The 15,786-nt window shown below is 43.5% G+C and overlaps 1 protein-coding gene across 15 annotated transcripts in view; it reads left to right on the top strand.

The window, feature by feature from the left end:
• MAGI1 (membrane associated guanylate kinase, WW and PDZ domain containing 1) overlaps window positions 266-15,786 on the top strand; it is a 649,715-nt gene continuing 634,194 nt past the window's right edge. For 6 of the 15 annotated variants that reach the window (XM_018066861.1, XM_018066865.1, XM_018066862.1 and 3 more), the window contains exon 1: window positions 274-1,216. In XM_018066861.1, the coding sequence (XP_017922350.1) occupies window positions 904-1,216 (313 nt within the window). In that variant the 5' untranslated portion in view covers window positions 274-903. Of the gene's footprint in view, window positions 1,217-15,786 lie in introns of all 15 variants that reach the window. The other 9 variants (XM_018066858.1, XM_018066860.1, XM_018066859.1 and 6 more) reach the window with 4 other exon arrangements.

Here is a 15,786-nt window from a genome sequence, read left to right on the forward strand (position 1 = left end):
ACCCCCACCTGTTTGAAATGGTTTTAAAATACCCAAGCAGATTGCCCATGTTTTTAAGTTGCAGACAGTTGGAGTAAAACACTTCCTCGTCTCCCAGACCCCCGAAGGGCTATGCAGAGTCGTGAGCACTGAAATAAAAGTAGGTTTGAGAAGGGTGTGTGAAGGGGGAGAAAAGTGGCTGATCCTGGAGAAGTCGGACTTAGGACCCAACGGGAAGCACATTGGAATCTCTCACTTCAGGAAGGCGGGGTGGGGCGGGCCGGCCGGCAGGCGGTCGCGGGGCGCATGCGCGCGCGTCTCCTCTTGCCGGCCGCTGCGCTCGGCGGCGCGGAATAGAATGAACTGTAACAAAACAAGCCGAGCCTTTGTATCTGCTTAAAGGGGACGCAGGCACTTCCCTCCTGTCCCCCCCGCCCCCGCTCAGCTACCGCGTCTCCAGGGCTCCCAGCAACTGCCTAGAAGGGCTTCCCTCACCCTCAGAAACTGCCCGCCAGCGAGGAAAGGCGACCCAGGCGGGAGGCAAAGAGGAGACACCGCATTTCTAAGAGGCAAGAAAGAAAGGAAAAAAAAATAATTCAAGCGGCGCAGAGTGGACTCTGGTCCCAGAGAGCACGGTCGGGCGCCGGAACGTGGACCGAGAAACACCGGAATGCAAACAAAGCTCGCGGGCGCCTGTGCAGGGCTCGCGGGGAAGCCCAGAAAGTTTGTTTTATGATGGCTTGAGTGAGCGAGTGTGTGCAAGGGAGCGAGGCTGCCAAGTTTCTCTCTCCCGTTGCGTTGTTTGGGGGGGAGATGTCTCTCCCATGAACCAGCAGGGGCTTGGGGGCTTGTGCTGTGGGGGGCACCTGTCTCTCATTTTATCGTTATTTTTTTTTGGCGGGCGTAGTAGGGGTGTAACTCATCATGTCGAAAGTGATCCAGAAGAAGAACCACTGGACTAGCAGGGTTCACGAATGTACCGTAAAACGGGGACCCCAGGGAGAGCTGGGGGTGACGGTGCTGGGGGGCGCGGAGAACGGAGAGTTTCCGTATGTCGGAGCGGTGACGGCTCCCGAAGCGGCGGGGCTTCCCGGCGGCGGCGAGGGCCCTCGGCTGAGCGAGGGCGAGTTGCTACTGGAGGTGCAGGGGATCCGGGTGTCCGGCTTACCCCGCTATGACGTACTGGGAGTCATCGACAGCTGCAAGGAGGCCGTCACCTTCAAAGCCGTCAGACAAGGTAAGTCGGGCCGCGCCTCCTGGAGGCGCCCCCAGAAAAGAGAACCGGCCTGAGAAGTCTCCCCCCGCCCCCCTTCCGATTTCCCGCTTTTCTTCTGCGAACGCGGCATAGGGGCGATGTTGAGGCCGTGTGCCCAGTGATGGTGAAATACACCAAGTTGTTGAGAGGCTGTGGGTTGCTTGCCCACCTGCGTTGGGAAGAGGGGCTTGGGTTAGCTCCGGGAAGCGCAGAGGTTTTTCCCTGGCCTGGTTTGCTAACCTGTTATCTCCACCACCAAGCGCAGCAGTGGCTTGCCTGCACCGGCAGGAGAGTTGGGACACTGAGGCAGGGGCAAAGTGGACGCTTTCCTGGCTGCCTGGGCGAGTGTTGCAGCGGGCGCAGCTACTGTGTTCTTTGATCTCTTAGCTGTTTTCAGACCTAGAGAATGGGTATGAAGGAGGTGAGGGTCTTTGATTGTTGGACATCCTTAATCAAAAAATCAGCATCACCCCCTGACCGGCCAGGTGGGCTAGGGCATCACCACCTTTCAGTCCTAAAGCTTGCAGCTTGAAGATCTTGCATTCACCCCACAGCTGGATGATGCATGTGTCTCAACCCGTGTGGCCTGGCCCCAGACTTTTGGGTGGCGGTGTGGGGAGAGAATAGAGAGGGTATTTCAGCGCCATTCAAGCCCAAGTTTATACTGCCACCAACATCACCACCATCCCCATCACTGCAACCATCGTCATCATCCCTGTGAAGATGATTATAGCTGCTGTTTCTTATTCACTTATTATGTGTCAGGTTCTATGTAAAATGCTTTCCTTGCACTCTTTTGTTCTGATGCACAACGATTCTGAGAGCGAGTGTTTCTTCTAAACCCCCTTATGTTACCGATAAGGAAGCTGGGACTGACGTTGTTTCATTTACTGATATTGGTTCAGTTACTTGCCCAAGGTCACACAGATGCCAAGGGTGAGGGTTTGAAAATCCTTGCTGCAGAGCCTTAACCACCAAGGAGGAAGAGGATGAGTGTGGGAGACCTGAGGGGTGCACTTAAGAGAAAGGAGTGGAAGCAAATTCACCTCTCCGAAGCTTGGAGAGGAGTGATATGGCTGCTGGTTGCGGGGAGTCCCTTGCATCTTAGTTTGGTATAGGCTCAGGGCTGTCCCTGAGTAGAGAAGTAGAGAAGGAATGGATTCCCTTAAAAGGGTCCCTTGTATGACCAAGCACCGTGATGCAGGTTCTTCCCTGGTTGAGCCCTGGTGAAAAGTTCACACATGTGCCTGCGTGCTTGAAAGGGCAAGCAGCAGCTGGAGGACTGTGTCAGAGGAAAGGAGGGCTAGGCTGAGCTAGTCCTCTTTTGGAAACAGGCCTGTTCCAGATGAAGTGGAGGAGGGGGACAGGGAGAAGAGACGGGCCTTTTGGTAGCTTTGGGAGCTGAGGGACTGACAGTTATGGAAATCTCCTTCCATTTGTGTCCTCATTATCTGCTTGCACACCTCCTCCAAGAAGCCTTCAGGCATCCTGCCAGGATGAAGAAATCAGCGTTCCTCTGGACTCTCCTAAATGTGTGTCTTGTCGGTTTTCTACTTATTCTGAACTATGCGTTAGATCCCTTCCCTTCTTTCCATACAAGGTGGTAAGCTCATTGAAAGGAGAGAATATGCCTCATTGACTGCACACCACCTCAGTTTTGCTTAAGGTCCAACACCTTGTCTCACCTGGAAATATGTCTCCCGTTATCTGTAAACTGGCTGTTTTGTATTACATAAACTTATAAAGGGTGCAGAATAGTGCCTGACACATAATAAGTGCTCAATAAAGACCAGCTATTATTGTTATGTTTCAAGTGAAATTGGGGCAGTTATTTATTTCTATGTCTAGCTTTTAAGTTTAGCTTTAAAAAATATATATTTTAGCACTTTATTAGGTATTAGGTATAGAATGATAATAAACCAGTGTATTACCATTACTACATTAAAACAGGTTCTGCTTACTCCATATATCACCAAACATTTTGAGACACTTATGTGCTATGTACTGAGCTGGCAATGCTAGAGATAAAATGAAGTTTACAAAACAGTCCTCAATCTCAAGGAGCGTCCAGTCTCACGGAAGAAAATAATGCCTATGTACAAATAGGATCTTAAAGTGCGATGTATATGATACTTAAAAAAATGAACATTAGCATTTAGGAAACTAGGAGCTAACTTCCAGTTGTATGATCAGAGAAGGTTTCCTAGAGGACTTTGTTGTTGTTCAGTCTCTAAGTCATGTCTGACTCGGGCTTTTTTAGTGTCAGGAATCTGAATTATGAGGTGAACACCGTAATTCAGGTTCCTGCATTACTAGGACTTGATACAACTGTAGAGAAAATACTGCGTATAGCATTTGATGGGATCTGCTGTGGGTCACCATGCAGGGGCATCTTGGAGACATGGCTGGTAGAGGATGGGCATGAGTTCCTGACTATCCTGGAGATTATGGGGGCAGGGAGCATTTTACTAGTGTCTAATTGATCGATGGGAGCTCATTCTCAGTGTGCGAGATACTATAGGTGGCAGAGCCTCCCTCTACCAGTTACCAAAGATTGGGAGGCTTTGTCCCAGTGTTGCATCATCGTGAAACCTTGGAAAGGTCAATGAGGTAACCAAGGGTGTTTGGAATCAGAGGCCTCTGTGTTTGAAGGAAGCTAGTGTATCCCCATCTTATTTCCTTTCACCTGGAATTACTCTGTGTGCTATGCAAGAATGCTCATAGAAAGTGTATGTGCATGTGTGTGTATGCAAATCTACTTGTTCTTTTAGTGGGATAAAGTTACGGATGGGGACATTTGAATGGCTTCACATCCACCACAATGTGAAAGCTACTATTTCCTGTCATGATTACCCAGGCGCAGGCAGCTCTTCTAACATCTTCATTAAAGAAAGAAGGCACTGGAAAGCATTTCACCAGCCTTCTCTCTCTCTCTTTTCTTTTGGTGGCTTGAAACTTTTTATTTTGTATTGGGATATAGCTGACTTAACAGTGTTGTGGTAGTTTTAGGTAAACAGGGAAGGGACTCAGTCATACATATATATGTGTATCCATTCTCCCCCAGACTCCCCTCCCATCCAGGCTTCACCATCACCAGCCTTCTCTTTCATATTGAGAATATGATTTAAATTATACGACAAAATTGTTCTTCTTGTGTTTTCATTACTGTGTTTTAATCATATTAAATAGGCTCCTACTTGGTAAAGGAAAATAATACTTTTGAGTTGTCTCCACCTTAAACTCGCTACTCCCAGGGCCATGGGTCACTCTTATGGAAATGTCATGGTCCTCTTCTGGGAGAGAATCCTGCTCTATTTCACGGCAGCTCTCTGGAAAGTTGCACAGACCAAACTAGTCTGTTGTAAATGGTATATGAAATAGGACTGGTCTGTGAAAGAATCAAGCTAAATAGATCTACTTGGTTGGAGTTGGTTTATTTGAAATGAGGGATGACAGTTTTTTGTCACAAAAGTGCCTTAAGAAATTTACATATATATGCTATATAAAATAGATCACTTCATATATATAATAAGATATATATACATGTACTATATATACTATAGGCTTATAGTTACCTGCAGTAAAATGCACAGATCTTAAGTATATAGTTTGATGGGTTTTGACAAATGTATATGCTCATGTCCGCTTCACCCAGATCAAGATACAGAGTGTTTCCATTACCTCAGAAATTTCCCTCCTATACTTTTCCAGTCAGCTCCCTCCACCTCTTCCAGAGGCACTGACTGTTTGATTTCTCTCACTTTGGTTAGTCTTGTCTATCGTTGAAATTCATATCAATGAAATAATGCGCTATGCACTCTTTTGTGTCTGGGTTTTTTCCCTCAACAAAATATTTTGGAGATTTCATATTGTGTGTATCATGGTTGTTTTGTATTGTAGAGTAGCATTACATTGCATACATATACCAGATTGTTTATATTTTTATTTCTCAATGGACATTTGGACTGTTTTTTCTTTCACCTATTATGAATAAAGCTGCTATAAATGTTCCAGTTCTGCCATATCTTTTCCAATCTTTGATCTTATCTATCTTTTGAACTTTAACTATTCTAGTGTATGTTGAGAAAGGAGAAAAGTGAAGTATTTTCAAATGGTACATTCCAACTTAGGCACAGTGAGAGATTAACAACAACACAAGAAAATAGAACAAATTATAACTGTATAGTGTAATAAAAGGTATGTGACTGTGGCCTCTAAAAATACCTTACTGTACAAATTTAATGCCTTTTCTATCTTATTAATATCAAAGCATTTATTATGCACTGCAGCTGCAACTTTGCAATTTTAAGTATGAAAGCAAAACTAGCATGTATTTCTTTTTTCCTTCTTCATGATTTTACAGATAGAAAATTCATTCTTACTGTAGATCTTAGTATCCATAGCTTAATGATTTTTTTTGGTTGTGCCCTGTGGCATATGGGATCTTAGTTCCCAGATCAGGGATCAAAACATTGCCCTCTGGGGTAGAAGTGCAGTCTTAACCAGGGAAGTCCCCACAGCATATGATTTTAGGTTGAGAACTTGCACCTTTTCACTTCAAGGAAGTACTTTACGGCTTCTCTTTGGCAGATCTGAACTACCAGCATCTCTCCTCTTGTGCTTTCGGGCCATTATTGAGCCCAGTAAGGGTCACTTGAATACGAGAACTGCTATACCTGGACAGTTGATTTGATAATGGGACTTCTAAGTGACTAATGGGCAGGATACCCTGGACAAAGGGATGATTCATGTCCTGGGCAGGACAGAGCGGGAAGGTGGGAACTTTCATCATGTTACTTGGTGCACAGTTTAAAACGTGTGAGTTGTGTATTTGTGGGATTTTCTGTTTAATATGTTCGGTCTGGGGTTGACGGTAGGTAACTGAAATCACAGGAAGTGGAATAGCAGATAACGGGGAGCCATGATGATTAAGGAAACGTTTCTGTATTGGGATGTAACTAGTATTTTTTGAGCACTTGCTTCTAAAAGGCTTAGCTCTTGGCTGAGCTAGAGCTATATGGGCATTTCTTTATTCCTCCCAACTGGACTTATGTGTCAGAGACTGAAGTCCAGAGGTTTTGGGTGGCTTTTCCAAGGGTCATCCAAGTGGCTGAAGTGGAGCTGGAGCTCAGCTGTGTTAGGTTGCAAAACCCATGCTTCCAGTTCTTGGGTCAGTGAATTTCAAGTAGGGTCCCCAGATTAGTGGCATTGACATCACCAGGGAACTGGTTATATGTGCAGATTCCTGGCCCTTACCCCAGTCCTACAGATACCTAAACTCAGGAGCGTGGAGCCTGTGGGTGTTTTAAACAAGTCCTCATGTGATTCTGATGCATGCTCAATTTTGAGCACCACTGTCCTAGGATATAGAGTGACATTGGAAATATGGTGTTGAACTTCCCCGGTAGTCTAGATGTTAAGACTCTGTGCTTCCAATGCAGAGGGCATGTGTTTGATCCCTGGTTGAGGAACTGAAATACCATATGCTGCACAGTGAGGCTGAAAAAAAAAGAAGAAAACAAATATGGCATCAAATGAAACAGATAATCGTGAACAAGCTAGGTGACTAGTGCTGTTATCGCCAGTATGTTACCTATTTGGACCTTTCTTTATACCTAAAATAAGTGGATATGCCCCTTCAGTTCCTTTGCATTCATAAAATGCTAAGATTCCCTGAATAACCCAGACTCCAAAAGTTTAAAAGGGTGTGATTGTAGTTTCCCAAACTGGTAATATTATAGGTCACGCTTACATATTTTTGTAAGTGAATTTTGTGGTTTTGCAAATTACCCAGGAACCAAAACTGTCCTTCCACTTTTTTTTTTTACAGACAGAATGGAGACAATAAATAAGACACAATTTAAAAACCACAACACCACCACCAGACCCTTCCCCTCGCTGTAATGAGGGACTTAGGACCATTACACAATTTAATATAGCTCTTTGTGCTTTTTTGAGTTTTGTTTTGACATTGCGTGTTTATTTTGACCAATTGGAATGTATTACAACATTTTAACAAAATAATTCTGTTCTTGTTTTAAAACAGTGCTTTATCTTGCTTGGTTTCCTGTGAATTCTGCTTTTGGGATCTCTGGGCTTGCTTCCTCCCCGACCCCACCCAAGATGGTCACAAGATTGACTTGTCTATTTAGTGTCTCTTCAGAAAGACCTCCTCATCTGGTGGTGTGTTCCTAAAGGCTTAACAACTGGCTCTGGTGGCAGGGAGACACTGATTTGTTGCATCACTGGAGTTGCAAAGAGATGGATGTAATTGGTTCTCCAGAGCCAGTCTGAGGTGGCCCCAGTATTCACACTGATCCCCATATAAGAGAGCTCCCTGGATGACATGCCATCTCCCCATTTTGGTTTGTGTCTTCATAGCCTTGATATAATTTCACATTATCTTCTTTTGTTGCTTTTATATTGTCTGTCTCTCTTCCCACTGGAATGTAAGGTTCATGAAAATAAGAAATTTATCTCACGTGTTCATGCCTCTGTTTTCCAAAATTAGTACCTGGCAAGTCATCAATTCAGTACAGTTGCCCCGTTGTGTCTGACTGTTTGCAACCCCATGGACTACAGCATGCCAGGCTTTCTTGTCCATCACCAACTCCTGGAGTTCACCCAGACTCATATGCATCGAGTCGGTGGTGCCATCCAGCCATCTCATCCTCTGTCGTCCCCTTCTCCTCCTGCCCCCAGTCCCTCCCAGCGTCAGAGTCTTTTCCAATGAGTCAACTCTTAGCATGAGGTGGCCAAAGTACTGGAGTTTCAGCTTTAGCATCAGTCCTTCCAAAGAACACCCAGGAATGATTCCTTTTAGGATGGACTGGTTGGATCTTCTTGCAGTCCAAGGGACTCTCAAGAGTCTTCTTCAACACCACAGTTCAAAAGCATCGATTCTTCAGCGCTCAGCTTTCTTTATAGTCCCAACTCTTAACATCCATACATGACTCCTGGAAAAACCATAGCTTTGACTAGACAGACCTTTGTGGGCAAAGGAATGTTTCTTTTCAGTATGCTGTCTAGGTTTGGCATAGCTCTACTTCCAAGGAGCAAGCGTCTTTTAATGTCATGGGTGCAGTCACCATGTGCAGTGATTTTGGAGCCCAAGAAGATAAAATCTGTCACTGTTTCCACAGGTGCTCGCTAAAATTTGTTGGCTGCATGAATGAATTTTCTCTTGCTGCTGCTTATTAGGATGGTGAATGTAGATCAGGCCATCCACAACATGTTTCCTCTTTTCCTCTCTATTCGTCTTTGATTTCTTCTCAGTTTGGATCCTAATATGTTCATTTTCTCATCACTAGGCATTCTGATCAGCTGGTTCTCTGTCTAATAATTTATACTGAGCTATAAATAAATAAATAACTGACAAGGCTTCATGAATTATACTTAAGTGTTTCTGCCTGTGGACTCTAGGTGGGGTTTAAGAGGTGAAATTTCAGATGTTCACTCAACGGAATGATGAGGAGCTGTCCTGTTTTTTGTTTATGTGGGACCTGGTCTATGTCAGCATCCAGAAGAATGACACTTTACCTCTGTCTTCTTGTAGCCTGGTCCCTGGGTACAGTTTTTCCAGCCAAGAGCAAATCGGATCTTTGCTGTGGAAAACAGCCTGATTTTTTTTCCTCTCTTGCTCTTAAACTGAGCTTTGTGTTTATGTCTTTTTTTTTTTTTTAACTTAAACTTTCAAAAACCAATCTGTTTTTGTTCGTGGTGCCAAAAGACCACTCTCTGAAGGATATATTTAGGTTTTACTGTGGAACATTCTACAGCTTTTACAAAAAATAATGCAAAGACAGTGAACCCAACATGTCCATTGTTTCTGGTGGCTACTCTTTGCCAATGGCCGTGTTATTTAAAAATAGAATAACTTGACCTTATGATGCCTTGGCATACAGTGGGCTCACTGCATTTGTTGGCATTCATTACCCAGCTAGTTTCGGATGGCAGAATTGATGACATCCACCAAGGGGAATTAAGTGGTTTATAAGGGAAAACATTCTGACATCTCCTTACCACAAGGGTTTACATGAAGGATGTTGCTTTATAAACGATGATTATTTAATGCAAAACACCAGTCTCTGATGTTAGTGGTCCCTTCCTTAAGTTTGTATATACGTGTAACAGAATATACTGATTTTTGTATACACTGTGAATAAAGGCTGTCAAATTCGTTAAGGGCTGACATTCATATCCTAAAAAAAGGACTGCCTTCCTGCCTGTCTTCATGGAGCTCATATGTGAGATCTATAACCTTGAAAAATCCTTGGGAAACACTGGAGCTTTGCTCTACTGCGCTCCTGTGGATGTCGACATCCATGTAGTATGTCTGGGGAATTTGTTTTGGTGTTTTTCACAGCTGAACCTTCATGGATGTCAAGGACAAGCAAGTAATGCCGACTTTTGCTTTAAGGTATAGTAGTCTGTGGAGGGTCCAGTGTGTTCTAGATGTTATCCTTTCTGAAAGCACGGAGCAAACCGAGAAGATGGAATTTGAACAATGACTCTTATGATTAAATAGTAATCTCTTTTTATAGCTAAATAATTAACGAATGGATAATCTATAACACAGTTGTTTCTCTAGTCCTTCTGTCTTGAGTAAAAACTGAAATCCTCCTGGTGACTCACAAGACCCCCCAGCCCCCAACAACCTGGCCTGTAACTTGTCCTCTGTCTCCCTGGCCGTGGCCTGATGGTCCCCACCTGGTCACCTGGGAGGCTTACTCTTTCATGAAATTCAAATCTTTCCCACTTGTCTTGTCATTCCCCATTCCCATCCTCTGCTTTATTTTACTTTATAATATGTTGAGTATTTCAAAATGACTAAGTTCCTTACTTTGTCTCTTTCAAATATAAGCTCCAAGACGTTAGGCTGGTTGTGGATCTGTTTCCTGTTGCATCCCCAATACCAAGAATGGTGCCTAATGCATAGTAATCGCTCAAGCATTTCTTGAGTGTCCACTGTCCACTTTAGAGCTAGAAGAATTGTCTCTGAGCTTGGTTGCCTCTGAAAATTCTGATATTTGAGTCTCTGAAAATGTAGGTACTTTGTGATAAACTGCATTAAACTTGATTTAACTTTTGCTGTCTATAACTTGGGCTAAATAGAGCTTCACTGTTTGATTTCAGAGTAACCTTGAAGACAGGGAGCCTTGCAGGTCTTCATTTTAGGGATTTAGACCAGCACCGTGCTGAGTGTGCCAGATAACTGTGCACACTCTCTCACCCTTCAGTGGATGGTGGAGATGTTCTGAGCACCGTCAGTTGTGTGTATAGACTTTTCCCGTTCCATCTGCAGTGTGGTGAGAATGAGTTACGTAAGAGAATTACATCCTCCTGGCTAAGGTGTCAGCCCTGTTCTTACTGCCAGAGGAGGCATTAGTGTGTGACTTTAATGGGATGCAGTTATGTTTTCCACAATAAGGCTAATCTTTCAGTCCATTGTGAGGAGAGACTTGAAGCTCTCTTTATGGACAGTGGCATGATGGTGCAATTAAAAGGCCATTATGCCCTGATTATAAGCCATGTTTCACAGTTATTGCCATATACAGTGTTAACAGGACTGTATGCATTTATCGGTGTGTTGTAGATTGGCAGGTTTTGGACTCAGTCTGGCCTGGGTTAGAAGTCAGGCTTTTCAATGTAGTACCTGTGTGACTTGGGGCAAGATACTCTACCTCATTGTGCCAGGATTTCCCCTTCTGAAAATGGGGATAATAATACCTACTACCTGAGGCTGATGGAGGGATCAAATTAGGAGATTGAGGTAAACCACACGGCCCAGGGCCTGGCACGTGGTGAGTGCTCACAGAATACCGGCTTCTGTTATTGTTTGAATGTTCCCTGTTGGAAAGCACGTGCGCGAGAAGAAAGGATCTCTTGAGAGATAGCAATTGTGGTACACAGTTCCCTAGAGAGCTTTTCAAGTCTAGAAAAAGCCCTCATTTTTTTTTTGCCTGATTCAGATACCACTATTTAAAAAGGCTGAGACTGGATTAGTACAGACAAAGAAGAAGGAAACCTCTGGATCTCTGCCTGAATTTCTTCCGTGTTGTCACTGGTGAAGAATTAATTCTGATGAGTGTCCTCAGGACCCTGGTTCAGGAAGGTGTAGGAAGGATGGATCCTCTCCCAGTTTCCTGGGGGTCCTGGGTAGGGCAGTACCAGAGAAAGTGATCCTCAAGAGCTTGACCCTGAGGTCCTCTGGCCTTCCTGGCACCATACCTGGGCTCCTGAATCAAGAAAGGCTGGAGAGGCAGTGGGACTCGGTGTTACAAGCTTTTGAAGTCAGCCTGGTTGGGTCTGACTCCAGCTGAAGAACCACAGGCATGTTAACCTCCCAGAACGTCAGTTGTCCCAGTTGAAAATGAGAATAATGCCTACCTCATAGGGGTGGTTGTGAAGATTAAATGAGAAAACATATGCAAAACACCTTATCCTCTGCTTGGCATGTACGGTATGTAGTCCTTACCTACTTAATAGCAGCCATGATAATTTTCAGTTCAGAAATGAAGACCCATCAACAAAGACCCAACAATCCATCCTCTGAAGAAGTGGTTTTTCAACTGAAGATGATTTTGATCCCCAAGGGACATCTGGCCATGTCTGGAGATGTTGTTGGTTGTCTCAACTCAGGATGGGTCAGTGCTAAGTGGCATTTAGAGAGCAGAGCCCAGAGATGTAACTACACATCTTACAGAGCACAGTATGTCCACCTGATGCGAAGAGCTGTCTCGTTGGAAAAGACCCTGATGCTGGGAGAGATTGAAGGCAGGAGGAGAGGGGGATGCCAGAGGATGAGATGGTTAGATAGGGTCACCAACTCAGTGGACATTGAGCAAACTCCAAGAGATAGTAGAGGCCAGAGGAACCTGGCGTGCTTAGTGACTGGACAGCAACAACCATCGCAGAGAGATATCCAGCCCCGGGGGCCCAGAGACTGAGTCCAGAAGCTCTTCTCTCAGGTGCAGTTTCATGGTTGAGACTGAGAATCTGAATCAGAAGCAGTAAACTGAGCATCCTAATTGCTATATATTGATCTTCCGCCACGTCTCTGAGACCCCGGTTAGCCTGGGTGGATGATGTCGTTTCTCATTTTAGCTATGAGAAAAGTAGCTTGAGAGCTCAGGTAATTTATCCTGGTCCCCAGGTAGCTTACACAAGGGAGAGTCAAGCTCAGATCTGCCTGGTTCCAAAATTCTCATCCTAGGTTTTTCCACACTAGAAGTGTGTTGACCTCTGTTAAGCTGTACCATTGCTGTCTGAGATAGCAAACCATGCCTGGTAACCTCACCTATCCCCCAAAAGAGTCCCAGAATTAATAATAATAAAATGGATTTGCAAAGTGTTTATTGGTCAGAACACAGAGGGTGCTGCTACGACGGAGTTTCTGGCATTTCTGCTTATTTGCCTTCTCTTTTCCCAGATCTCCATCACCAACACTGTTGATTCTTTCCTCCTCTGTGCTCTGTCTTCCCCCATGCACATGATTTCAAGAGTCACAATAGTGTCTTGAACGCAGATTTGCTTGTCTGTTTCCTGCACTGGGTTACGTGTTTCTCACAGTCTTAAAGGCAGCATCCCTGTTTTATGTCTCTTTGTAATCTCTGCCCTCTCTAGGTACTCAAGCAATCACCTTTGAATCGAAATCTTTTGAGGTAACGAGTAGGCATAACTTTTAAATAAATAAGAAAAATTCTTGCCTAAGATCTTGTTGGCTCAAAAATCTGTGGCTTATTTTTAAAGCGTATTAAATATACTTAGCCATATGTCTGACTTTTCCGTGATGATTTAAGATGGTTGTCTGCCAGTTGTCGTGGCATTTTGAACTGTCAGGAAAATATTGAATTAATTGTGTTGAAGGTCTTAGAGGGCCTTTATTCTGACCAGATGTGTGCAGCAGTGGAGCCTATTGCTTATGTAATGTGGCCACGGAAGGCATCACTTTGGCTTGATTTAAATAGAGTCAGTATTTTACCACCTGGATTCTTGGCTAAGCGTTGGAATTTACATCTGATAGGGAGAGCCTGTTCATTTCCTCCTCCAACTATCAGCCTGTTTAAGTCTGTGTGACTTGGTTAAGAATTCAAAACTCAAGATCAAGTAATTAAAAAATGACTTTCTTTGGTGTTGGAGCATGTAGTTTTCTTTCTTTTTTTTTTTTCTCTTCCCAGAAAGCACAGGCATGTAGATTTCTTTGGTTTCTAATTTTTTAAAAACTCAAAGTTGTGATCTTGGATGACTGTCAATCACTCTCCATTGTTGTTCGGTGCTTCCATAGCTTATGGTTTTTTCATGGTGAAATTCAATTTGTTCCCTCATTTAAACAGTGTGTACAATACAGAAAGATGTGACTCTATGAAAGGAAAATGTACCCACATTGCACATAATCCCATCGCAGAGAAATACATGTGTTACTCTATTTTTACCCAGACATTTATATGTATATATAAACATACATAAATACACATATTTTTTTTTTGGTAGACTTTTTTGGCAGGGTCTTTTTCTTCTGAAAATTGAATAGTACTGCACATAGTTTTAGTGTGATTTTTCTTTGTGCCTAACGACATATCACAGACTTTTCTCTTACACTTATGTGTAGATCAATTTTACCATTTTGATGGCTGTGGAATCGGTTTTTAGTTGTGCTCTAATGTGTTAAATCGTGTTTTCAGAAGGTCGTTTTTAGTTCTTGTTTTATACAACACATTGCTGAATATCCTTATATATACATTTCAGTGAACTTCTTCAGCTATTTTCTTTGGATAGATGTCTAGAACTTCTTGTCTCACTTGAATTTTATCTTTTTAAACCTTAATGCCTTGAAAAAACCATTCAGGCTGCTTATCAACTTAACTCCCTGCTGCCTGGGAGTTAAGTCCTATATTTTTCTTAACCTAGCTCAGTTAGAACAGATCCTACCTAGCACTGGAATTGTTCCTTTGCAATAGTCATCACAAAGGCAGATAATGAGTGGATATTTTAAAGGGCATTAGGGAGTGGTGGGGACTGGGGTAAATTGGAAGGAGCTGTTTTGTTCAAAGAGAGCAGTTGCCACTCAGCTTCAGCCGGTTGTTGACTTGTCGGGGCATTGCCCATCGATGCCAGATTTTTTTTAAGCTTTAAACAGAAATGCAGAATCTTTGATTGTTAAAAAAAGTGAACTTCGCCAATTTGAAAGTGTTAGTTCAAAAATTTTCTAAAGCATGGATAAACCAAGCAACACATCTGGGAGCCATATTTGGTCCTCAAGCAACAAGCTGCAGCCTGTGGTTGACCTATTTGTCTTTCTCACTTGATGTCTGCTCTTCAAGAGCAGTTATCACGTTTCTTAATCGTCTGTGTTCTCAGGGCCCAGGATAGCCACTGGCTCCCAGTGAGGGCCCACAAGCGTGTGGTGAGGAGAATAATAAGTTCCAGAAGTGGTCAGGTTTGTCTCTTTAGACCATGCTAGTTTATTGGTTGCTTAGCTGGTGACAGCTCTCCCATTCGAGTTACAAGAAGATGGGGAGATGATATATTTTGACAGCTGATCTTGAGTCTTGGACTATTTTATTTCAGGGTCCTGATCTGCTGAGTCTTAGAACTGGGTGCAAAATAACATCTTGATGGTGACATTTATGTGAGTATGTACTGGGAACAGTATATATTCTCTGCCCTGAGGTTACTGTACTCTAAAATTTGTAGTCTCCCAAATTAATGAATGACTTTTATGTGTATTTCTTAGGGAACTTCTAAATATGGCAGGAAAATCCCTAATAACATGTCTCGTTTGGCTGTTCTACAGGTAAATCAGGACCCTGGCCTTTAGCCCAAGAGCAGGTGCTTTCAGAACACGATTCACCTCTGTTCTCCAGGCCAGCATTATCTGGTAGAATTCTAGTTTTTTGAAAACCAGCGCAGTACTTCTTGCTTTCCTGCCTGCATCATGGGTCATTTTGTGCTGCAGGATTCATGGTGGGCACCAGGCTTGCTGACGTAGGATGGGGAAGGGGACTTGTGTAAATCAGATTTGAAATTTAGGGAGTGCAGTTTTTCTAATCATGGAGCCAACCAAAAACAGGCCTCTGTAAAATGAAAACTAGTGTTGGCAGTGAGAGCCCGACATGGAGCTCAGATTGTGCCAGGTGTGGATTGGGACTGTGTTTCTATTCTCTTCTGCTCCCGTTGCCTTCTTTCTCTCCATATCTGTATCAGAGTGAGAACATTCCAAGAGACTGTCTAGGAATTCAGATTTTAGATAAGATATACTATATGTAATCCAGGACTTTGGGTGTGAGACAAAACCAAGGAGTGTTTTCAAGTGGAGACTGCTATATGCTCTGATCCGCCTCCTTCAGTATGAGCACCGCTTTTGGGGCACCCATGATTTCCCCAAGTCAGGATGAAATTTGGCTTCTGTCCTACTTTAAAATGCCCAAGGATAAGATGGAGCAGGAAAGGCTTATATTCTGCAGCGTTTTAACTGTTTTTATTATTTTTTTTAATTTTAATGTTTTGGCTGCCCTATGCCGCATGCAGGATCTTCCCAGACCAGGGAATGA

The sequence above is a fragment of the Capra hircus genome, chromosome 22 (genome assembly GCF_001704415.2).
Source record: "Capra hircus breed San Clemente chromosome 22, ASM170441v1, whole genome shotgun sequence".
Taxonomy (NCBI): domain Eukaryota; kingdom Metazoa; phylum Chordata; class Mammalia; order Artiodactyla; family Bovidae; genus Capra; species Capra hircus.